This window comes from Trichoplusia ni, chromosome 20, assembly GCF_003590095.1.
Source record: "Trichoplusia ni isolate ovarian cell line Hi5 chromosome 20, tn1, whole genome shotgun sequence".
Classification (NCBI taxonomy): domain Eukaryota; kingdom Metazoa; phylum Arthropoda; class Insecta; order Lepidoptera; family Noctuidae; genus Trichoplusia; species Trichoplusia ni.
This window is the reverse complement of record NC_039497.1, coordinates 6,063,537-6,091,093: the sequence shown is the minus strand read 5'-3', so window position 1 is coordinate 6,091,093 and position 27,557 is coordinate 6,063,537. Positions and strand designations below refer to the sequence as shown.

Below are 27,557 nucleotides of genomic sequence, written 5' to 3'. Positions count from 1 at the left end.
TCAAGCCGCAATGTTGCAACATACGAATATAAAATCTAATATTTACACTTTTATAAACTTCTTTACGTTCTATGTAGTCGTAAATAATTATTTTAAGATCTTATACTTTAAAAACCTATAATTAAACTAAAACAGCAACGAAAACTTTCAACATGGTATAAAAATCAATTCCTTCAACTAGGAACACTTATAACTTCTGTCATTATTTCCATGAGAATGACGTTCCGAGTTTGAATTGTTTGACACTTCCCGCAATGTTGCTATATCTAAAAATAGTTATAAAAATATGTTTCGTGTAGTTTTTATGTTGCTGGTCAGTTTTAAATTAATTAGTTTGTAAATTAGGCGGGATCTCTTTCTCGCGAGTACTTCACTGAACCATCTCGCTCCATCTTCACTATTGAGCTCCAGATCAGGATCACCAGGTACATTTGAAGTGCTGGAAATTATACAAAAATGTATTTTACTGTCGGCAGATAAAGTATAGTGTTCTTCAGTGCCCTTATGTGTAATGGGTAAGTATAATTTTAGACGCAATTACGAATTTATGATGAAACCCATAAAATGGACTGACTATCAAGTGTAGAAACACTGAGGTGTGCCCTTAGCGTTGAATCAAGTCAGCAACTTTTTCACCCCACAACTAAAACTACAAACTTGGAGAAACATGGATAATACTGCAATTGGCATTAAGTATTTCCTAAATTACTCTTTTAAATGAATACCTTCATCTTCTACTGTAACAGTTGATCTATTTTTAGCAAATCAAATACAACTTACTCAATTGGAATAGTACTAGGAACAGCTCACTGGCAGTCTCCTTGACGAGGAAGGCGAGGCTGTACACGAAGGCGAATATGGAATACACGATCTCGAAGTACAAGTAGATTTTCATCAGCAACACGTGTTTCTGGAACAGGTCAAAGGTTAAGGTATTAAGGTTACGAAGATACCATGTACTGAAGGCGACGTGTCATTTCGTTGTTGTGAAGGAGAGGCGTCATCTCTAGAATTAACTGCACTGGCACTTGCCTGTTGAGCCCCGATGCACTTTATAATAAGACTAAGAAGGATATCTAAAGTGAAATAATAGTCGTGAGTAAACATCAAATAATTATGAATCTGCCACTGCCACTAGGCTAATATTCATACTCAACATATCGCACTTAATGTAGAATATTGGTTAAAAAATATAAAACTGTTAGGTGGAACAGACAGTTTTGTCACTGTTGACGAGGTTTTATAGTCTTTGCTGTTGACTGTGTGATACAAAACAGTTTTTTTTATCGTACTTGACTGTTCTCCTTGCAATTTTAGTATTAGATACGTAGTTTTCTCTATAAGGCATTTTATGCCACGACAAAAACGTCAAGCAGCAACATAGACATCACTGTCTTCACTACTAGTACTCAATCACGACTCAATAAAACAAAAAGATCTCACCTTATGTAAAGCGATGATGAAGACCACAGTCATAATAACTTCGATGAGAAGAGCTACCACATCGGTGATCAGTCTCGCGAACTCTGAGGCTAAAGCCGCCTGGTCAGCCTCCGTCGAGTTCCTTATGTACGATATGTAGAGGGAGAGGAACGATGTCACGACCACTGTGAGCACCTGAAATAGTAAAGAAAAAAATGATAAATAGTCGAAGGGTCAGTACTCTACCTCGCTTCGGGTAAGAATAGTGTAAGGAAAGTAATGGAAAGTGTGTTTTTTTGATGCAAGGATGAATGAAATAAGTGTATCTTAAACTTTATTTTCCCTTTGACATCACCCAGAGTCAATGTAGAAATATAAGAGTACGCGCAATATGGTTGAGGATCAGTAATTGTGAAGACCAAAAGTGTTTAAAGAAAGGAAGTGCAGACCATGACTGCCCTGTATTTGATCATATTTAGAGATGTTTGTTTGTGTGTACATTCCTCTTTAGGCTGACATAAATAGCATAATAATCAAGGATGATTTTGTGAATAAGGAATGAGAACATAATGCTAAGCTAATATTACCAAGTTTATGTAGGCAAACGCGACGAGTCCTTTCCGTAGCGGGAAGCAGAAGCAGCATCGTGTGAGGATGGGGATCTCCACAGCATCTTTGATCTTGTTCCTGAAAACAGAAGGATCCGTAATTGAATATATTGAACTTAATAATCTAGGCTTTCAAAATTCAAGATTGACATCAGTTTTGGAATTAGCCCACCACACATTTCTTAAGCTAGAAAGTAACGATCGCAAAATACAGTAATAAACCAACGAGTTCCAAAGGGCCACTAAACAAAAGACGATGACGGAATTTACGAATGTCCATTTGAGCCTAGATACCACCGTGCTGTAGAGATTTAACAATACAACAACTTTCCTAACAAGATAGAAAATAATCGTAAACAAACTCAACTCAACACCTAAGCCTAGACTCCTCAAAATTAACTCGATGGACTTTCGCTTCGCTTCGCAGACTTTTCTTGATGTAAACTCTTATTGCAAAACTAAAGTCAAAATAAAATCGAAAAAAAGATAGACTTAAAAGTGACAGCAAAATTTGCACAGTTAAGTATTACAAATCAGCAATTCTGCAATTAAATCTCTTTTCGCTTCTGACTTCCACAAGTAAATTTTTCATTGTCTGTAGCTACCATAAACAAAAGAGCATCCTCATTATCAGTGAATGTGATATATTGGGTTGTAAACGATAATGTTATTGTGGGTCAAAGGTCAAGCGCGTGGGAGGCGCGATAGTCCTGTAGACACCAGTATCTTTGTGCCAGGAGGGTTTCGAATGTACACGATAGGAATGTAAAAATATTCTCTTTTTATTAATAAAACTTGATGTCCCCGTAAGCGTTGTTTTGCCATGTACAACATTTCTAGGGAATAAAAAAAAGGGGCTCGGAAAATAGATGTTGTCCGATTCTACGAAGTTTCATGAGAATCGGTCGAGTCGATTCGGAGGATTTCAATAACGTACACCGTGACACGAGATTATATATTAGATAGGCCTTTATTGCTGAGATTACAACATTTTTTTAATATTTATTATGGACCGCTACTCTTATCTTTAGATATTCCTTTGACATAGGCCTCCTCTAAAATTCCATTAAGTAATATATATCCCTCTCAATTCTCATCCATTCCAGAAGTTCTATTTAGGTTATCTTCCTAGCATTTTGGTTGTCGCCCTTTGCGTCTTTTCCCATCTCTGGGTTACCATTCTGATACTGTATTTTTTCATTTACTATCCCTTTCACTTAGCGTATGTTGAAGTTTAAGAGGATCATAACCCTCTAAAGATAATATTCCTTTTATATTTTGTACATAAAAGTGATAATTATGAATTATTGAATAATTAATCAAAGAAATAATTGGTTAATAACAGTTTAGTCTTCGATTATTTGTTAGTCTTTTGGACATCTGTCACAGCTATCGAGACCGATACCATTGAAAAAGAGGAGATACTACAATATTATTATTATCTAACGTTTTTAAAACGATAATAGACTCTCCATGTCCTATTAACATTTTAGAAATTATGGTACTAACTAATATTTTATCTGGTGAATATTTTATTACACAAATTATTTAATTTTGAACATATTCAGCAGTGACTTCCACCTACTGCAGCGGACTTGGCGTGTTAATTACTCCTGGCCGTTGTCCCATATTCGGGGCAATTAGCTGACAATACGAGATAATGATCACGAACGGCACTCACTCACCTGCAGTTGACGTGAACCGAACTACACTGACAGCTAAGCTACGTCAAAACTATAAATAAAATTATAGTTAACCCACCATCCTGCCGGGCAGAAACCGTTTTCTTTATGAGGGGATGATTACGCATGGTTAGCAGAGTTTGCTCATTGTGAATCATCGATTCGAGATTCAAATATCATTTTAGTTTGTTTTTAAAACAAGTTAAAGAAATGTAATCTGAGTTCTTTAGGCGTTTGCAAGTGCCAAGTGGTGCCTTTGAATTAGAAAAAATAAGACGTACAAGAGGATGTATACTTGGCAAGCTATGTAAGCTAAACAGTTTGATATGTTTTAACATGTCTATAGTTCATCATCTACATTGACTGGCAATTGGTTGATCACAACATAACCATTTTTTGTTATAGCTTTTTATTACGCAATATGGTTGCTACTAATAAGTAGATATGATGATGAATGGCTTAAGTATTTACAAGTGAAAACTCTGATCCAACATTCCTTCTCACAATTATATTGAATTTCCGCACTTTTTTCCTTATTTAGTTATAAAGACCAGTATGTAAGAAAAGATTAAAATCTTAGATATAAAATCTTTCATATCTCAGCTTGCTCTGTCATTAGTTACAGAGGTTGACAATGACGTAAGTGTTGCATCAACACGTAGCTAAAACCGTTTGGAGTTTGTCATTACTTGAACATATAAGATAAGCGAGTGTTTGCATCGTTTACACAATTATTGTACGTTACCTATGACTGTGATTAGAAGCAGTTACACTTTAAACTTTGTTTTATAACAAGAGTTTTAATTTCCTGCTCATAGAATCATGTGATACAATTATGAAGAAAAATACTGATTTTTATCGAAAATTATACCAAGTTAATATAAAGTCGGAATTAAGGTCCGATGCGTTAATCCTGCTTATAAACTATCTGTGTACCAAGTTTCGTCTAAAACCGTTAAGGGATTTTTGCGTGAAAGAGGACTATTGAACTATTGAAGGAGGATTCCTAATTAGAAATATTGTCATTCTTACAATAAGAAAGTTATCGTTGGCTGTATGATTTTATAAATCTACCTTATAATTAAAAAAAAACGTGAAAAAATGAAATAAATATTATACAGTACATCCACATCCACAATTATACTTGAATATGACTCAAAAACGCATAATGTGCAATGTTCACTGATATTTTATCTTGCGTAAGGGTCAACGACTCTCCCAACCAGAGAACGGCACGAAAATAAAACTGCAAGTCTTTTTTTTTTGCAGTTTTGGCTCAAACATGTCATGGAACTGTTTCTTCATGTGTATACATGTATGTAGTATATATATAATATATATATCTTCTTAAGGAAAAACAAAATACATTGTGACAGAGATCTTCGTAAGTATTGTGCATGTAAAGAAAAGTTGTAAAAAGGCATTTTGAATGACGACCTATGATAAATTGTAGACCACAAAGTATGGGTCATTTGATGATTTTCCATCCCGAAAATAATAATAATAGTGAAGGGGTTTAAGTTACAAAGAATTTAGTTATAATATATATTAAGTTATAAAAAATTTATACAAATACAGGCTGACGGCAAACGATTTTAGAAAACTCGATTATGTTTAGTCTATTTCCTGCTTCAAACTCGCAGTTTAATTCTGCCCTCTTCTCCCTCTATATATTAGTAAGAGACAGCAATTAAAATTAAAAACACAAAGTTCCTTTTATTTCGCTATTAAGAGAATCATCACCTTCACTAAGTCACTAACTTGTACCACGTTACTACATCATTTTTCTCGTCATAACTTATCCCACAGCCCTCATTAGCTCACCTTATATAACTATCGCGTTTCATGGTACGCGGTTACGTAGCAAGCGATTATTATTAAAGTCTCTATTTCGTTCAGTAATGTCGATAATTGAAGGAAATGCGTGTATTAGTTACTCTACAAGGTTTTGTAAATATAATTTGCTTTTTTTTTTTGTAAACATTTACGTATTAAAATTATTTTAATTTGATGTGAGTTTTTTTGTTGTGTTTACATTGTTATCGCGCCTTCCTTTTCCTCTTCCGGGTGAAATATGTTGGTCTAACTTGGATAGCAGACTACCCACTATCTAGCTGACACCCTTTTATATATGGAATAGAAACAATCTGTTGACTGCTGCTAGTCTTTTCCTTTGTTAAAGAAAGTCTCTTTCAACAATAATTATAATCCTTGTGTCGCGCAAGGGATCACAAAAATTCATGTCTCATGCACAAAGACACCCAGACGCAGGACAAGCATTCGTGGATCACACAACGGTTTTTGCGTGATGACTTAACCACTCGGGTAGCCGTGCAGCAAGAAAGAAAGTATTTCTTTTTTAGAGTAGGCCTTCTGTATCCTTACTAAGATGACCTATATGAAATGGGCTCTTATAAAATGACTGCGGCAATGTATTAAATAAGACAGTGTACGTTTGTATGGCTATATATGGCTATGTTTACATTCATAATGACAAACAAAACGTTCAGTTGTCTGCCATTTTTTATAAAGAATCTAATTATTTACGATAATTTTGCAAAAAACACGTGAATGTTTTGTTATTACGGTTCGTGGGCTTCCCCGGTGGTCATTAAGCACTTTTCGCCTCACACAAGTGACGCTACCTACTCGGATAGTTAAGATTAATATCTAATGATAAAGTTTTGTAATGAAACAAGATCTATGGATATTATTACACTTTTAGTTTTTTTAAGACAAGCAAACGGCGACGCAAGGTTTAAAAGAACTTAGTTGTATAAGGTTCAAACAGTTATTTCTACTATTGTAAGTACTAGAGCAAGTTGTGGTTCCTTTAAAAAAGAGGTTTGTCGTTCTTATTTGTCTTCAAAATCAAGAGCGTTTTTTTTACGTGTTTCCATGTATCCCATGATAGTGAATCGTGGAAGATTGTGGGGGAGCCCTTTGCCCAGCAGTGATGTCTTACTGCCGGACAATAGGCGACCCCAAAATCTATGCTCGCTCAGTGGGCCAGATAAAAAAGAAATAAGCGTTCAAATGTATATTAAGCTACCAACCTTGCGATTAATCATGAGAATGCAGATTAACAAGTTATTAAAAAACAAAGGTTGAACCACAGTTTCCCAAACGAAGGTACGAGATATTTCGCAACGAAAACTGTGAATTGAATTGTTAGCAATGTTTACTCGAGTTAGGTTTCATAGGAGGTAATGTGTACAGTTCTACGGACACAAACAATGATGTATACATTTAGCGGACTTCAAAGGGACTTGCGAAACTTCCTAGCACTTGTCTTGTCTATTGTAATAACCGGATTCGTGTGGACAAGGTTGGAAGTGTTCGCGGATGACTTAGACGATTAAGGACTATACGGTTTTTGTCATAAAAGTTTTGTCCCATTTTAAGGGACTAGGGGGAAATATTAAATGATTGAGGTCTGTGGTTAAGAATTTTGGATTTTTTTTTCGATGTTTTGTATTTTATAATCAAGACCGCCATTTTCTTTTTCTTTTTCGTTCTAGACAGTAGAATATTTGTACGCTGTAAGTAGCAGATTATGGTCTTGACTTAATCCCTATTGTAACCTTACAAATAAAAAGAAACTATTATGTATTGAGGAGCTCGTGGCTGTGCTATAACCGCATAAGTGATTCGATCACAGATCAAGCTATGCCTGGCGCGGTTGGTCCGTAGATGGGTGACCATCTTTGTCATAGCAAGTTCCTCCGTGTTTCGGAAGGCACGTTAAATTGTGGGTCCCAGCTGTTATTCCTACATCTTTGACAGTCGTAACAGGTAGTCAGAAGCTTGAAAAAGTCTGACAGCCAGTCTAACGAAGGGGTGTCAGGTAACTGGGTTGAGGAGGCAGTCGCTCTTTGTAAAACACAGGTACTCAGCTGAAACCGGTTGGACTGGTAGCCGACCCCAACATAGTTGGGAAAAGGCTAGGCAGATGATGATGTATTGGCCTCTTATATCCTCTTTCTTAAATCTTCTACCATACTTGGAAAGTAATTTAAGAGTTAAGGCGAAGGCCTAAACTCTTCAGTACAACTGTTCAATCTTATTCTATTTCTATGACGTTTTTGTTACCTTCTGTTGTTTCCTTCGATCAAGATTCATGATAACAAAATAAAGCGACGTCTACCTAAGATTTGTGTCTATGTTTGACGAGCCTCAGTATTCCACATGTGATTATACATGATGGCCAACACGTGACCAGCCGAGCTCTGATGATAGTTCATTAATGAATGAAGGCCGAACGATTAGATGTAATTCAGTGAGCGCTAATATCCGTCAGGTCGCGGTCTTAGCCCACCATTGTTCAATCCCTGATAAACATACCTTATAACAAGACGCATAAGGTCGAGTTTTGTAAATAACTTTTGTTATTGTCTTTTAAAGACACGTGGATAATGTAATCGTAGGTTGCTTTACAATGTTGCCTTGTATGCTTTTAATAGGAGCATGAAAAGGCAGCTTGCTTCAAGTACTTGCATAATTTATTCAACACTATTGTTTTTTTTTCGCTCACGTAGATTTTATAATAAAGTGGGACATTGTTATATGTCGTCGTATCATTTGTCATTTGTGGTATTGTTATCTATTTATTTTAGAGGAGCTCATGCCGAAGCTACCACGGCACAAGTTGATCGATCACAGGTTAAGCTATGCGAGGGTTATGCCATAAATGGTTTACCCCCATCTACGTTTACGTATGTCATATCGAGTTCCTCCGAGTTTCGGAAGGCATGTTAAATTGTTGGTCCCGGCTTATAGTTGTACACCTTTGACAGTCGTTTTAGGTATTAAGAAGCGAGGGCCTCTGACAAACAGTCTTTCACTAGGGGTATTGTGTAGGGGTTATATTGTAAAGCAATCGCTGAAATGTATTGAACTAAAAATTCAAAGTAAAGTCATACTTACATTAAAAATAACAATAAATAACAATTTTGTCGCTGTTTAATTGATCTTTTTAATTCCTTTTCAAATACTGGAGAAGCGATTACTTTAATAGTTATTGTAGGTTAATCTTGGGTTTTACCCTAGGTACTGGTAAATATAATCATTCAATAAACTTAATCGCGACATTTTGCTCAAGTTCAAACAGTTTTAGGAATTACGCATATTTTACATGTGGTTTTATAGTAATTGTAGTGACGCAATTTTAGTAATAGTAGTTAGGGCTGTCATTCATAGTTAAAGTCAAAGTTAAAGTATCTTTATCGTGTTGATTGAGTAATAGTTTTTTAATAGAAAAGATATATAATAGTTAAAAATACCTTTTTCCCTTTTTTGGTTGTCCGTGCTCGAGTCGGACTCGCGAAACAAAATTAAAAGAAATCGTTAACATAACGATGAGGAACGGTTGTATGACCTTACCAAGCGTACCTTAACTCCGATCTTTATTTTAGTAAATGTTGTTATAGCGGCAACAGAAATATGACATCAATGACAACTGCAACTATCTCACTGTAAAGGTTCAAGTGATACAGCCTGGGCAGACGGACGGTCATACACAGCCGGAAAGACGGACTCGGTAATAGTGCTCCGTTTTTACCCTTTGGGTATGAAAAGCTAAAAAGTAGCAGTTCTTAGCGATGTTATCTTCTTCTTATCCATAAAGCTTCAATTCACAATTTATTTGTTTCTTTTTTTGACAATAAATAACCAAGGCGCGGTCGTTAAGACGCGTCCATTTTAGACGTTTAACCTAATTCGTTTCGATTTCCTTTTTCAATATCATTTGTGTAATTTGGCAGTCAAAGTTGAGCGATCTGATTCCGATGATGGAACTATTCATCATCATCATCATCTAAAGCCTTTATCCTCCCACTGCTGGGCATAGGGCTCCCCTTTTTCGTGCCAATTTCTACGGTCCTGTGCATTACTTGCATTTAATTTCACAGTTGTGCTGGTATAACATTTTTGAATTGCTCTTTTACGTTTTATCGATAATATTAAACGATTACCCGCTCTACATAGCCAGCCCTAATCGTATTATGCATGCCATTTTCACAATAACAGAATGATGGTATAATTCGTGATTCGCACGCTACAACGACAAATCATGGGAAATTACACCGTAATGGTGCAGTGGTGGCCTTCCGCTACGGGTCGCGGTTCCATTCCCGAGCGAGGTGAATTGTTTATTTGTTGACTAGAGTGGAGTGATTACGCTTAATTATGTGTCAAGTAAAGCTTTTTGAAGTGTTATTATTGTTTTAAAGTCTCATGACTTCTGTTGTCTTGTTTGAAAAATTACTTAAACTAAGCAATTAAACTATTTTATCGTTAAATTGTTAATGCAAAAGCAAATGTTATTCAAGGCAAGGTAAGCCAAAGTGATAGATTAACCCTCAATAGTGAGAATATGATCTTTATAAGTATAAAATGTGATGTTTCTATGAAAAATTTGCCAAGGCCCAAAACAAATGACAAAAATAAAATTTTATCGAACCGTGCAGGAAAGTGAAGAGTGTAATAGTATAATGACTTAGATTTTATTTGATTTCGTTATCAAAAATAAAGTTTGATGGATAGGTGTATTTGTGAGTGTGACTTGAATATTTGTGAAACTCTCTTCGACAAGGTTCAAATTTCTTAGCGCGGGAGTCATTATTACCTACAAAGGGTCATCGCAGCCCCGGTACTCAAAGTGCAAAAGATAGAACATAGGTAGGTTTTAGAACACTTTCACTTAACCCACAACATTAGGAATCTTTTAATGATATCCTTTACGAAAATAGGCTTCCTTACAATTTGCCTGACGAAAAACAAATTTCCAACAAAAATTAGTTACCTGTCAAATATGACCGTACCAACTGTAACTTAACCTCTATGCTTATTTTCATTTGTTATATATAGCGGCAACATAAATATTTCATCTGTGAACTTTCAAGTAGCTGTAAGATTTTCATCAATCGGTAATTATGCTCTTTATTAATTTGTAATGAACAATTTGTTTTAAAATGCAACCTATATTTAATAACTAAGTAACACCATCATTGTCCCAACCGTAACACAATACCTTAGATTTTACAACAATTTACATTATTTTTTACACTCAACTTGCTATTGATTAGTTTAACGACAAGTTATAAAATCTGCGGATTTAATAACACACTGGTGAAGTTATAAAACTATTCACATAACTTCAAACTATTCCCATGATACAATAATATTATTTTATGAAAGAGAAAACTTAGTGGGAGAAAGTTATGTTATGTTTAAGAATGTATTTTACATAGGTATCTAGAAAAGAAGCAATGTTTCCTCGTTCAAGATGCAACGGTTTAATCGGGATTGCTCGGACCCAACCGGAGTGCTTAAATCATGAGCAGACGGGGCGGAGCGATAGCACGGTGCATCTAATCACCCTTACAAAAGTAATTATAAAAATAACTCCATTCTGACTAATTTCAAGACCCAATCCTCTCGTTTGTCAATAAGATCCATGACGAAACAGAAAGTGGATGTTTTTACCGGGCCTGGTTAGTCTTGTAGTGCGGAACCCACAATGTTGTGTCTCACTTGCCCGTAACCAATTTTCAGGAACGAATAAAGCAATTCTATTGGTTTTTAAAAACACCTTTCTAGTTACAATTTCCTACTCGAATGTCTGAATGAATAAAGAGGTCAGACCAAAAAGTTCCGTAGTTCCTAAAAGTGTTTGGCACAGCTATTAAGCACAAGGTTCTAGATACAATGCCTATTGGGGACGGAAACGCTTTGACTGGTTAAATGGCTAGACATGACTTTACGTCAACGACCATTGAACGAGAAACGGACATCGGTATATCCTTTATACTTAATTGGTGCTTGAACTAAACTACAACTAAAAAATGTCAATTTTATCGTAACCAATTATTGTACAGAATTAGAGGCTTTCTTTAGGCAAATTTTCTTTTTTGAAAGACGTCTACTGCACTAAGGAATCAATGCTTTTGTCGCTGGGGGCTTTATAAACATTTAAGTCAAATTACATGCTCAAAGACACCCAGACTCAGGACAAATATTCGTAGATTACACGAATGCTTTTCTCCTACGAGAAGGTCGATATACCGGTCGGCTATCCGTGCAATCGAGTGTATCCGATTGAAATACAACATAATTTCCATTCCTTACAACGTTTTGTATCTAAACAAAGGGTAAAGACATACTAATGTAGGTATTCGAGTGTTTCCCATCGTCAGCACGAATCCATAGAATATTCTTCCCACAGTCACGTGTTACATCACACGATGACAGCTGTGCTGTAATTCACAACGGAAAGTGAATTTTACAAACATATGTTTAACAGTTATTCTTTATTCTATTCCCATGATTGCTTTTGTTAGAGATGGACCTGTATTTATGTAAACCTATGATTTATCGAAGCATTTCTACAGAGGTAGGTAATACTTCTAATAAGACCTTCTTACATGTTTCACTAGAATTGTATCGCTTTGTTGTTGTAAACGGTTTTTTAGAAAAAAACTGTATTGAGAAGTTTACACAATCAACTCCGTTAATTTTGTTGGATGCAAAATAAAAGTACTCTACTGAATTCTGTATAAAAATTTTCCTTTTTATCATTTTTGTTTTACTTGCAATTTACCGGATTCAAGTGAATCCCACATATTTTCTAATGACTGCCTCAAAATCAAAGTCAAAAGTGTTTATCTCAAATAGGCCGTTTTCCTGGCACTTTTAAGACGTTACACGTAGCAAGTTGAAACAATACAATAATATTAGAAATCACATTATTCAATGGTCCACCAAACAAATGACAATCAGCATTAAAATATTCACGACACTAATCTCGTACTTTCTAATGACCCTTATTTCGTCCATCAAGTGGGTCACTGCCAACCATTGTTGTGCAAGTGAAAATAGTCGGATTACAGAATCGAAAGTTGATTAAGATGACAATAGTATCAATTGACTTGGAACAATTGGCACTGAATATAGTATATCTTCGCACTTTACTATGCAGCTTGGTCTAGTAAGCCGAGTATAAGATGGGAGGAGATGACGAAAACAATATATTAGGATTATTAGGACGAATAATTGACCAAAAGTAAATTTTACGGTTCCATATTAGTTGGGAAAAGATTAATGAAAAAGCTAAGCTTCTAACGATTTTTAGTAAGAGATAATTACTTTTTTAAAAAGCCCTAAAAACAGTAATCTTTGTGTCGCTGGGGTTCCAAAAAAATTCAAGTCACATGTCAAATGTTTTTAAATTGGTGCCTTCTACTTGGCAGTCTAACGGTCATACCACCGAGTTATCTTTGCCGACCCTTCCTTTTTCAACAGATATAAGGATAATATCAAGCTAGCCCTGCTTCATCAGACTTCTAACCCACTACCCATATCTACTTTTTTTAACGATAATTACTTCAACCCACGCCAAGGGCATGCTGTTGGGATATGTAGGACTCCCACCGACTAAAAACATCCTGGGCCCGTTCAACTGCCTGACTCTGAACCACGGGATCGCTCGCGCATGCTCAGCGCCACTCTGGCCGGCTGTCCATATCTCCTGCCATCTTCCGATTCCCACTCGATCAATGAATATTTTCATTAACCCACGCACGAGCATGCAAATTTCGATTTCACGCTAACACATGGTAATGTGCGCATATCGCATCTGAATCTGTCCGTCATTAGCATGCCGTGACCAAACTTAGTGAAGAGATGGTTTCCGAAAGCTATGCTATGTCCGAGTGAAAGTTGGACAAGCCTTATTGTCTTCGGATCAATATTAAAATTTTATTGTTAACTAGCTGATCGGGATAACTTTTTGATGCAATATGAATTATTTCTGAGAATATCTGGTTTAGAAAACCTATTAAATATGTTTGATTAATAATGAGAAATTATTGTATTGATTAGACCGATTCACAGACCTATTAAATATGAATAAAAAATCATAGAAAATGGTCAAATCGTTTTGGAGCAGTATGGTAACAAACATTGAACATGAGAATTTTATTTGTAAGAAGTTTTCACAATAAACAAATGGTGTAGAGGTCAATATATGGTGGACTAGGGCCGTGGATCTTCAAAGGCATTAACTAGACACCCCTTCATCATATGAGCACAATATTTTCACAAAAAATGTTTGGCGTGCTTTAAAGTAAAAGTTAATGCAATGTATTTTAAAGTTTCCAAAGGGATTTTTACTGATATTACAAATAATGCTGAAGCATAAACGACGTATATTTGGACACACCTACACAAGCTAAAAATGACACTGCATTTACGTTCCGATCAGGTGAACGTTCTTAAAAACAAAAGAAATAAGAGGAAGAAAGAAGATTCAATCTCCCTAAAAATACATTTGCAAAAAAAAAACCGGTTGCATTGGACAAGAATGATTCACAAATTCCAAAATAACAAGAGTGTATTATAATATATTCTATGGGTACAATGACTCTGCGACCAAGTTTAAAATACTTATGTATTCAGGAGCGTTACTGCTAACGGTGAATTACGAAGAACCAAGGACAAGTTTATTGTGAATGGACGTTTTCCGCGTCAACATAATTATGAGTGGTTGACGTATAATTATAAAAGAGTTTTATTGATTTAATTAGTTTGTAATTCCTTCCGGAATATGTATCACCAGTACTTGTATTGGAAACAAGCTGTTGCCCGCGGAAATGAACCCACGGGAACATAAATCGGAATAAAACCTTTCCTATGTGTTAATCTGCTTATAAACTATCTAATATCGAAAATCTCTTAAAAATTTAATATCGAAACTATCGCTCAAATGTATGGAAGTCACAATTCAAAGTAGTGTGGTTTATCGTACTTATATTATTTGCATACAATTAAATATTTCATACCATTGTCAATGTATAGAAATAACTTCATGAATGCGAATTGTGTACGCGTGTGGGCGGGGTCTATAGAAAATATACATTCTCCAATAGTTAACACTGAAGAATCGCAAATATTTTGAACGAAATAGTCAAAATTACGTCACTTGTCGAACATGTAGGTATGTTAAAATGTGGTATGTGTGCTGTGTGCTATGAAAATGATTGCGCCGTTACTTTTCCACAAAAAGAGCACCGAGGAAGCTTGTCGCTGTCAAAATGACGTTTGTTGCTAGTGCAAAAGTCATTTCACTATTAATTTCGAAAGATTTTCTAGCGTCGTCGTCGTTTTTGTACAATAACTATTGTCTCAATTATGATTGTACCGAAATAAGCTTCTAAATATACTCTTAACTAAATATGCATTTATAAAGTTTACAAAGTAAGTAATTAACTCAATGTTAACTGAAACATTAGCGTATTGTGCGCTTAGATACGATCCGAGGTCAAACTATTGTGATTGTAGTCAAAAAATTGCTGCATATAATAATGTTTTTTTGTTCATAGACATCTACCAGGTAGTTATATCTCCATCCAAAAAACACTCCATCCTCAACACTACATATTATGTTAATTACAATTGTAATTTTAAAAATTTTAATTGTAACATGATATGTTCGCAATAAAAATTTTAGCACATTGTACACAAGAAAAGTCATCGAAATAGTTATAAAATTTGAATTAAACAGTTTCAAAGCAGGGTACAGACCTTATCGCGTACAAAACAAATCTTAATCACCTCTTTGTTAAAAACTAGGAAAAATTCAAAATAATGTCATATTTCCTCTCTGATTAATCATTTTCTTATCTATGAGTTACAGGGAGTCGGAAGTAGTTCCATCTAGCCCATTTGGGCTGCCCAGTTAGGCTTGCAGCCATGTTGCATGCCGTTGCAGCCGGCTCATCATACTTTATCTCGAAAATGATTACTGGCCTTTTGGACTAGTGGTTAGCCCTAGCCCTATCTGCAATCCTACCTTATGTGGTGGGTTCGATTCCCACCTTGTGTCTGGGAATATACTATATCATTCAATAATATTTACATGTTTATCAGATTTCTACACCTCATTACAGAACCTACAAAATGCTAAGTTGGAGAGAAGATGGCATTGTGGAAATTCATATGATATTTCCATTTACTCATAGGTACTTTTTCCACCTATCTATATTCGACTGGAATCACTCATATCTTATTTTAGTTCCTGCTTACCTAAAAAGAACACATAGCGTGATTTAGGTGTGTAATTTCACTGCAATCAAAGTCAGACACGCAAATGTTGCAAAGCATTGCAAGAAATGCCGATGCATCCAACGTTTGCGACATCGCAACACTCGACCCAATTATTTTATACACATCTGTTTACTTATTTATTTAACTTACATTTTCTGTTAACGAAGTAAAAAGTAGTGAGTACTTAAATAGTTGTTTTTTTTTTGGAATGCATCAATCAGAAAGGCTCAAACACTTAGCACCTTTAAAAAACTGGTAAAAGACCATCTCCTTTCTTTAAAGTAGCCATCTTAAACACTGATTATCTGATTATTGTATGTATTCATTTTATTTCTTATTTCTGTGTTATGTATGTATACCTTTACATGTTTTTAACAATAGTGCACCATCTACTTCTGTACATAATGATAATTTTCCTGTCCATCCAAAGGTTGTCTGGAAGATATCGCTTATAGCGATAAGACCGCCATTGTACCCTAACATTGTATGCATTAAGAATCACTGCTGTAATTCCATAAATAATATTCTAATCTAATTCTAAACTAATGCAAAAGGTACAGAACCATGTCTTAGTATGCCTAAGTCTCAAAGCTACTACTGGTTAATTGATTATCTCTAGGTAATTACACGATTATATTAATGTTCACGCAACATTTTGACCGAATAAATTTAGTTAATTTTATGAGATAAACCAATGTTTATTGTCACACATAATTGTTAATGCTCATTCTTTGCAACGAAAAGCGCAATAGTAATCAATACTAATATATAAAGCTGAAGAGTTTGTTTGTTTGTTAAAACGCGCTAATCTCAGGAACTACTGGTCGAAATTGAAAAAATCTTTTTGTGTTGTATAGACCATTCATCGAGGAAGGCTTTAGGCTATAAATCATCACTGCAACAGCTAAGATATAATGGAAAATGTGTAAAAAAAACCGGACAGGTATACCTAAATCACAACTTATATCTTCTACCCACGGGGACGAAGTCGCGGGCTTCAGCTAGTTAAGAAATATGTTTGCCTGACATGACGAATTGGGGACTTACGTCGACGAGAATAGAATACATTAAAAACCTTTTGCTTTAATATACCTAAATACCTACATGAAGAAAAAAGAAACACAAAACGAAATCAAAAGCTTTTGTGTATTTGTCTACTTACAAAATATCTGTTTGTCAACTTGTTTGCTAGCTTTTTGGTCTGAATGAAGTTGATTTTTTAAATAGTTACAGATTAATAGACTACAAATTCTGTATTAGTTTGGAAGTGCGGGGATTCCGAGGTTTCACAGGTTTTCTCATACTTGAGATACACAATAACAATTTAATTTTAATGATTCTTGGCTGCACAGTTTGCCCAGTGGCTGAGGTCACCACTTGTTACGACTTTGTTAAGACTTTGTATGATCCGTGATTGCTTGTTCCGAGTTTGGGTGTTTTTGACTGTGAGATGAGTTTTATTTTACTGCCGCGACATGTCACAAGATTTATATGTATATGTACGAAAAGATAAAGCCAAATTTCAAATATTGATTTATTATGTAATTTTCCTAGAAATCGATAAAAAATCACCTTCATGTATCTCAGGGTATTTACCATGACCTTTCCAAACATCGTTCATTGCTCACTCTGACCTTTGATACAAGAAGCTTTGACTCTTCCGACGGGCAATGGATGAGATGCAAAGCATGAATTGGTAGTTATAAGGTCATGGCCGGTACCAAAATAAGGTAATAATCACGCCTAAAAATAACTTTTCATAGTGAAGGTGATACCTTACTAAGACTAAACAATAAAAGCAAAAAATACAACAAAACCGCATTTAATTACGTCAGAAGTTTAAGAAGTAGGTATGCTTAGACGCTAAGTTAATCAATGCTACTAATTAAATACTTTCACGCAAAAACTATTTAGCGGATTTTTCCGAAATTGGTACGCAGATAGTTAATAACCTGTATTAACACAAGATAGTTTTTATTACAATTTTATCCCGTGGGATCGTTTTCGACAACATCTTATTTATAAAAATTGTCAATTAGTATAATTATCAAAGTAAGTTAATAGTAAATTCACCATATTTATGAATCATAATGCACATAAATCACGAGAATTTGAAGGAAATGAATTGGGTAAACGAATATGTGCATTACAGAGCGGTAAAAAGGTTGAATTTTCCATTTAACATTCCAGTTTAAATTCGTTAGATTAAAGCTTGGATGAGTTTCAATTCTTTGTTTTATACTCTATTTACAGCAAAAAACTGTCGCGTCATAACCACGGAATCAAACTGTCACAACCGCAGACAAACAAAAAATAACACTGACTTTGGACTAAACAAAGTTTTCACTTTTTATAACCAATCTTTGTAATGTAAACATTCTTGTATTCTAATTCGCGAAGACTTTCATTGCTGAAAGTGCTAAGTACGATAAATGGGTATAATTTTCGCAACAGCATTCTTTATCGGAAGAAAGTGAGCAATGACTCACACAAGCATACATGAGCAAACAACGTTCAAGGTTGAATTTTAGCACGTTAATCACTACCTGTTTCCGCGCTATCGAAACAAATTACTATACGACGGATAAAGGTTCATCGCAAAAACACAAACAAGATTATAATAGTTATGGCTAATGCTCGTAGATAGTTTACCCGTATTTGAATCGCCCGACTAGTTTCAAAGTCGAAATATCTCGCTTGGAGTCTCGGTTGGATCCAAAACTACGCCTGAGTTGTTTTTTACCTTGCACAGAAGCTACGAGTATGTTTAAAAGACGGCCGAGTTTTACCTATACAGAATTTAGGATACAACAAATTCAATAAAAATCCTTTTTTTTCGTTTTTCCTCTTTATTGTATCAGCATACCATTTGAGAGTAAAAAGCGATAAGATTATCATGGTGTAACAATAGACCCGGCATCCCAATTGTTGTATATTGTCAAAAAATAATTCTATTCAATAATTGTTCTATTTTTATTGAATGGATTTACTTACGCTTATTTTTTATGGAGAGTCCTCCAAAATGAGCAGACCTGTCAGCTTATGATTGAGGACTCCGGTTAAGACCAAAATTAGTCGGGCGATCCCGATAAATACGCGTGATTAAACTGATACTAAATAAGTAATTATTAAGAATCAGTCTCACGGAAACCTATTATTCTATTAATATAATATATATATTATTCTAATCCTTCATATTGTTTGTTACAAAACCATCCTACAAATATTATAAAAGCTTCTATGTGTGTGTTGTTTATAACTTCTCTTTCACGCAAAAACCACAAAATAGATCTAGACGAAACTTTGTACATAGATATTTTAAAACCAAGAATAACACTCGCCAAGATGTATTAAGAAAAAGTTTACACAGTGCCTCAATAGATGGCGTTGTTAGTTTTTAGATGAATCCTGAATCGCGCTATGGTTTGTTTACACGAGAAATTAAGAATATCACCGAACTATATTATTCTATTGTCCCCGTTGTTTTCTTGTACTGTGTTTAATCAAATCGGGTATCCGAACATTTTCAACATAGTTTTTACCCCGATCATTTTCGATTTGTAACGGACGGGCCCGCGGGCAACAGCTTGTTCGATATATTTGCTTATAGCTTCAAACGACATAGTTACGCCACACGGCATGAATCTTTGATCTTTGCAAAGCCGTTAGCTCACGTATTGCCTCAGTGTATCATTAAAACAACAGTTCTGTGGTTCGTTGAACAAACAAAAGATTTGCTTCTACTTCTGTCCTCCTTGCTTGCTGTTAGTCACAAACGACCTTTATTTGTAGAGTTCCGTAGCTTAAAGACGGATTAAAATGTTTTATTTTTTTTCTATTTGGTTCAAATGTCAGTGGTTTGAAAGTAATTTCATTTCGACTAGACATCATATTGTTGAAAAAAGATTTTTTGAAATTATAAGCTTAAACATAAACTGTGTACGTACCTAACACTTACTTGGCTTCCTAAAAATGAGTTTTCCTTAGTATAAAAACCCAATTGAATTATAAGTTTTTGTTTGTGTTGCGGTTTACTATTAATACAGTAGGTATAATTTGCACTTACTGAGAGCTATAAAACATGTCAATTAGTGTCTCTAGAATAGCGATTCCAAGCCAGATATTTTGCTTAGTTTTCACTCATTGCTCACGTATTTAGAAGGCAGCAAAAACTACAAAAAGTTAACAATGCATTAATCCAAAATATAATTAGTTAAATATAAATATAATTTGCATCACGTTCATTTACACCAAGGTGCAAGGGAAAACCAAAGTGTTCAAGCATTCTCGTGGATTAAGCCAGAAAGAGTCCACAGTATGTCTCTAACACTTGTCTTGTTCTTCAGGGTCAAGATCCCTATGAGGATTTCCCCGGAATGACAGAAGGTTCAATATCAAAATGATGACGAATTATCGAGTACTTCAATATAAATACAATTTTGCTATAACGCAAAATGATATTTAGCACTTTAATTAACGTTTAACGAGTTAACGTAACCGTTACTTGATAATCATTCGAGGAAACTCGTTTTTATCTCAAACGGTTATATTAGCAATACGGGATTCCTTACTGTTATCAATTATACATTATGTATGTTTTACTAGCTGTTGCCCGCGTTTCTGCCCGCTATAAATCGAAAATGATCAAAGGGGAATATAAAATCGGGATAAAAATTCCTATGAGTTAATGAGTTAAGTTAACTAATTAGTTAGTTGTGTATAATAATTCAATTTTTGAAACAATAGTTCACATAAATACTTAGACCATTGTTTAGTCCTAGCTACCGCATTAGGTTAAGTAACCTGTAATGGTAGATTAGTGTGATAATTAAATAAATAACAAAAAAATCCAAGATACAAACTAAATGTATCTGTTTTAAATGAAAGAGCAACAGATATCCATACATACAAACGTTCGCGTTTATAATTTTAGTAGAATTAACTGAAGTAGAGTTAAATAAAATGTTTTGTGCTTGAAACAAACGGTAGGATCATAATAATAGGCACAGGTGTGTAAATAGTCTACACTCTATCTGTCTAGGTATTTAAATCATCGGCAAAAACCTTGTTTTTCTTTTCTAAAAACTCTTGTAACCAATGTAACATAAAAATAAGGATAAGTAAATAAAATATATCTTTAACTAATGGTCTTTTTATGTCTATATAACCACAAATGAAATGGTGTGAAATTTTATGTGATAATATAAATACATACAAAATAGATTCACCAAGCTTGTTATTATTACTATTTTCTCCATTTTAGTAGATTTTAATTTGTTAAAAGACTTTAAAAAATATGTTTTCCTTTAAAAAAATAAATTCTGAACACCATAGCCACCGGTGTTTTTCCCTTCATAAACTTTGTAATAAGTTTTTCTAAGAATTGACGTACATAGCTACGATTATGATAGAACGATAAAACATAATATGAACATAAAAAACTGTTATTTAAATCATTGCATCTGTTTCTATTTGGACGATGTCGACCTCAATGACCTTCACCTAATAATCTACTCGTGACGTCATTTGGTTAAGTTTAAAGCCTTATACGGAAAACCTTACCCTTGACGTGTTAGTTTTCACTATCTTGATATAATGGGGAAATTGATAGATGAAACATAATGGAAAACACTTTTTCCAACTGTAGGGTGAATTTGAACGGTCGATCATTAACCTCAGTTACTTAGTAACTGGTATTGTTAGACTATAGTTGCAGTCTAAAACTGATACTATTCGAAGATGGCGAAGGATAGAGCATCGTGAAACGACTAACCCTTACTGTGGGTCATAATGGGTTAAGAAAATAGTAATAAAAAAAATGATGAGTCTACAGAACCCATACCGAAAAAGGAATAATTGTTAACCTTTGTTCACTCGTTCAGAGTCGTGCCAGTCACTGTTATTTTCCTGCTATTAATTAATGGATGCTTTATAACGCACACGACTCTTATTTTGCATGAACGTGCAAACCGTGAAGTTAGCATTACTTAATATAAAGGTTTGTTTAGACAAACCGATTATTGTGCGAGTTGGAAATATATTGACGGCGATGATACATCAGTTTTGATATCAAGTGACATTACTTAAATCGTTCGTCAATAATGCTGACTGCGCGGATAGACGAGTGGTTGAGGACGCTACGTCAAACCTACTCTACGCGACCTTTTGCAAGTTCGATCCCCGTGGAAATCAAGCGTTTGTGTGATCCACGAATGTATGTCTTAAGTCGGGATTTCTTTTTGGATGTGAAGCTAGAATTAAATTACTTAGTGCGAGAGTCGTTTTTTTTATTAGACAACGCTCTAATTTGTTGAAATGACACTTCAATATCACGTAGTTTATCGAATCTATAACGTAGTTTTCATACATTAAAGCGTTCTTTATGAAAATGTTGCTTTTCTAGAGAGCCAGGGCTACTCGGCTCCGCAGTCTACTGCAATTCGCGCGATATTTCTCGCCACATCTGAATGAATATTTACTTTACGTAAGTACTTACCAAGTTACTAGTGTTAAGTCAAGGTCAATCATGACCTTCACAGATTCGCGGTTATCTGTACAAAACAGGTTTTATCTGAGGTTTTGGAGATGTAACTTTAGGCTGTTTTTTAAGGTTTCTGTGTACAGGCAACGGCAAAATGCGATGATCAAAAAGAAAAGTTCAAAACATGTTCACATACATTGTTCTGAACCCAAAGTAAGTTGCTAAAGCACTTGCGTTATGGAATGCGATGAACTCCATTAGTTTTGAATTTCTGATTTAGATCGTCTACTTTTGCTGTTAACTGTACCTACATGTAACAAATTATACTGAGTATTCATTTAAAGAGAATTTTACGATTTTTCACTGATTTTATGCGGGTGTGCATACACAGTACAATCATTCGTTTTTAGTCGAATGTATGTTTTAAAAATAAGTTAAGCAAACGACTTACATTGCTAACAGCTACACTGAAAGTGGTTCGCCTTCTCTAAAGGGTCCGAATTCTAATGTTAGTTTAACACTCTTTTAAGCCTTGTTAAGGTTAATGTAGACATCAAACTTTTAATTTACGTTTCTACCACTTTAAAGAAATAGAGCATTTGTATGTAAGTATCTACAATAAAATACAGATAAAAGAGAATTCTCTGAATTATTTTCATGTATTTGAAGTTGTGCACTAACGCCCGCATCCCTATTATTCAGTTACAAAACAAGTTGAAATTAAGTCACGTATTTTATATTTAACGTCTTTTATCTTTAGATACTATAAATTGCGTGTTAGTAAGGAGGGCTAGATTCTAGTTAAACCACTAATACCTCGACTTTCACTGTTGCGTTATAAACACGCAAATGCCAGATTTGCCCAACCCGAGCATCGAACAGACGACCCTACATTCATAGGTCAAGCTACAAAGCCTGTTTCAAAATATTATTGTGGTCCTATTTTTACATTACTGTTGTAGAAACTGGGTATAAAATTGAAATACTAGCTAATCTTATTTCGTAGTTTTAGCTAAGAAACAATCTCCTTTTCATCTTCGTCGCTGTCAAGTGGGATAAAAATAAGAGACAATGAGAGTTATGAGAGTACAGATGTACATACTCTCATTTCTAGATGTGTTTTCTAAAACATGGCCATAATTCCTATGACATTTGTAGCGACTTCCGAATTAAAAATGTTGACGGTAATATTGTGCGTATTTTTCCGCCACCGCGCATTGTGGTTGGAATGCGTAATACACGCACTATAATAACGTTTTTTAAAGCTATTAAAAATAAGTGGTTGTTTTAACCGTAAATTAAAACCATTGCGAATTTAAAAACGTGTTTTCGCAGCGATTCGCGGCGAATATTTTGAATACGTTAATAAATTATATGTTTGTGTAATTTCTGGATTATTTTTATGACATAATGATTGAATACTTACAGTTTGACGCAGCATACAAAAACAAGAAAACACAACATGAACGCGTCTTGATATCACAATAATTCATAAACTAAACCGTTTGTGGTTTTGCGGTCCAAGTCAATAAATATTAAGAAAATAGTAGTCATTGATTTTTATAGAATAATACATGTATATGAAGTCACTTAAATATTAGTAAGAAGAGGAGTTTGGTCGTAATATAATCCTCGTTTTAAACTAAGAATATTGCAGTTGTGGAGGTAAGATGGCGATTTATAAAGCATATGACGGCGTCTCCCTTTCCCGACTCAAAGACTTGATAGAAGAAAGAAGTTAAAACAACCCCAAGTTATAAACTAATTATAATCAATATACACAGTTAGGAATGGATTTGGAGGGTGGAGGAGGGGGGGTGTTGTGGCACAACTTGCTGGAGGCCTTTGTTTAGAGGATAAGGAGGTTGAATTGATTGATTGATTGAATAGTAACAATACAGACAGCTCTAGCCTTCCCTATATTGGAAAAATTCTGTGTTTAGCAGTTAGACATTAGGCTGAAGTGTTCTTACAGGACAGAAAAAACCGAATACTTGGCCAACTTTTATCAACTTCCTTCTAAACTATCACCATTCAAAAACTTGAAACTATAAATCTTATAACTGTAGCTCTGCCAATCAGCTGTTTGGTTGTAAACTACGAAACTGCTCTAATCTATACTTAGTCACACTAGGTACAAACCGAACTATCGCGATAGAAACTGTAAACATTGCCGTAAAACAAGCACTAACACAAACTGAATTATAATTACACTCATTTACGAAATGGAATGGTACCCATCCATTAGAATTATTAAATTAAATAAAAAATACAATAATGCCTCTTGCTCTAAGACATAAAACAAAATAAACTAGAATATCTAATATTTTAAATCTGAATAATTTCTACACGATCAATAACTGAAAATTTTAAAAATCTGCATATATATATATATCTGAACATAGATTGCAGTATTTAACACCAAAAAGTATATTCAATGAGTAGCAGTGCCCATTGCCTTTATCTATAATAACATTCTTTGTAAATAGGAAAAAATACAATTGGAAAATTCATTTCAATTTCAATTCGATTACTATTAAAAGTGAACTATTAAATATGATTTGTGTAACAAAATAAGGCTAGCCATCAAGCATAGAGAAATGAGATTTGTATTAAGTTTCAAGACATGCTGTAAATTACTATTTGTGTTGCTAATTTTCATGACTTTTTGATGACTGACTAGCACTTATTAGCTTAATAAGGTTTAGCTGGATCTGCTTTAGTAACGGTTATGGTGACAGGGCCTAATCTATTTCTATCTATACTAATATATGTATAAAGAGTTTGTTTGTTTGTTTGAATGCGCTAATTTCAGAAACTACTGGTTCAAATTAAAAAAATCTTTTTGTGTTGAATAGACCATTTATCGAGGAAGGTTTTAGGCTATATACCATCAAGCTGCGACTAATAGGAGCGAAGATACAATGGAAAATGTGGAACAGGGCAGGTATAAATCACAGCTTATATCTTCTCACCACGCGGACGAAGTCGCGGGCAACAGCTAGTCTGGTATATAGGGCTATTCACCGTATTCCATAGAAGGAATATATATCGAATGAAAGAAAGTGGAAGTAGCTACACCGACGCGTGCCTAGCACTGATAAGAGGGCAGAATGTTTCTTCACGACAAAAGAGAGGCACCTGTGTAACACTACAACACACAACTTAGGCTACGGCAATTAAGAAGTTGACATCAAGAATAATGAACAAACAGCAGTCATCTTAATTACAAAATCAACAACAATAAATTAACATGACACTTTAAAGAGGTTTTTATACTGCGCTATCAGAAAAGCACACAAATAATTAAGATTGTCTTGTCAAGTTTCGGCTACAAAACGATTGAGATTCAAGATTTCATAATAAATTATTCAAAATTGCATTTTACCAGGGCCCCGATTCTGCTATTTACAATGAATGAATGGCAATTAAATTAAATTTGAAACTATTCCTTAGCTCTCTTAAGCATTTTGCCAACTCAATAATTAGAAATTTCCAGTGATTGCGTTGGAAAATGCTTACATTATTACGAATAGCGCCAATTTAATCCAATTCCCATTCATATATCGGACATTGAAAATAGCGAGAGCCGAGATAAACCTTTATGTTGCAGAGTAGATCAGTCAAAGATGACATAATAACATCATAATACCATCCGTTGTACATAATGCATGGAATTCATTGTGAGAACCACGTAACATGCACAAAAAGGCGAACAGCAAAACCTCTTTCGATTGGTTTGACTATAATGATGGAAGCAGAGATATGTCTGTTGTAAGAACATCTCCTAACATGGTGAATAATTTTTACTATTAGTTTTACTGATAAGATAAGATAAGATTAGTAAGTAAATATTCCGAGAAAGGATTTTCCATTCTTGGTTAGTGGTTGTAGAATGTTGGCAATATTTTACGCGTAGAAGAAATTAATGAGAGATGTTTGAAAAGATCTTGATGAAGGTCGGAAAAAAGAGGTTCTAAATGGGTTCTGTTTTGAGATATGGTATACAAAAAAAGAATAAGTTACACGTCCCTTTAGAGATTGTCTAAAAACAAAGAAAGACCAGAAAAAGATTTTTTTAAAATAACAATAAGTGACTTTCCAGCTTTAAAAAAGGGCTCAATGATGTCACAAAACATAGCAAATAGATCGATTGTCAAGTAAAACTCAATTAAGGCTTAACCTCTCGCATTTAAAAAAGGAACAAATTTAAAAACCGTTCTTGAATGCTGGCCTAATCGCGTATCGTACACAAAATAAAACACTTGAATCGTTTGAAAAAAACACGGATATCCTAAAAATAATACTGATACTTGTAATGGCAAAACGAACACTATACACTAGAAAAAGAAATACCCCCTTTTAACGTGATTAACATAAAACAGTGATTAATCGACGCAAAAGAACTTAAAAACTCGTAAGATTTCTAAACGATTCCTCTGGAAAAACGTAAATAATAATAAAATAACGCAAAACATTTTATCAATTTAGTTAAGAAAATATTCGAGATATCACTCCACACGTGTCCCAAATATAAAACTTTCGCTCACATCACTTACTTCAAACTAGTTTCGATAGAGGTAGCCATCGCGGCGCGTGCGTCTACGGCGACGATCGGTGCAACACTGACCCGCGGCCTGCGCAAGAGTTGACAAGCGCTTCGACAAACGTTCAACTGTTTATGTTTGTAGTTTTTACTTTTTTTCTCAGTCCGATGTGTGTTATTTTATATCGTTGTACTGTAGCTGTAACTATTTCTCAGGACTGGTAGTTTTTTTTTTATACAATAAAATAAGTAGGTATAATAAAGTTCTACATTCACTTGCCTATTGGATTCAATATTGTAAAAAAATCTCCAACATCGTTATATGCAAAGACAGTTCGTCATCGTCATCGTCTTAGCCTTTTCCCAACCATGTTGGGTAAAGGCTTCCAGTCTAACCTGATTCAGATAAGTACCATTGTTTTACAAAGAGCGACTGCCTATCTGACCACTTCAACCTAGTTACCTGTAACGAAACCCCTAAGTTCTTTAGAGAGTTGATCGTGAATAATTTTCATAAAAATCGATGCTACACATATTCCGGCTACATGCGTTAAATTTTTGAACCATTTTACATGACGCAGTGAGTGGGTAATGCGATATCAAACTTATCTTCAGCTTAGAAGGTAAAACTTTCTTGTACCTTTCTGAAAATTGTCTTATCTAGATTCTTTCCCATCGAAGCAGGCACAATCCGTCTATATTTTTCGAAGATTTTA

General features: G+C 34.6%; 1 protein-coding gene across 1 annotated transcript; it reads right to left on the bottom strand.

Annotated features, from left to right (window-relative positions):
* Positions 1-296: 296 nt before the first annotated feature.
* LOC113503802 lies at positions 297-26,947 on the bottom strand. Its single transcript, XM_026885901.1, has 5 exons — positions 26,855-26,947; positions 2,010-2,109; positions 1,444-1,617; positions 781-910; positions 297-439 (listed from the first exon to the last, which is right to left on the bottom strand). The coding sequence occupies exons 1-5, from the start codon at positions 26,881-26,883 to the stop codon at positions 342-344; spliced, it is 531 nt and encodes a 176-aa protein (XP_026741702.1). The 5' UTR covers positions 26,884-26,947; the 3' UTR covers positions 297-341.
* Positions 26,948-27,557: the final 610 nt, after the last annotated feature.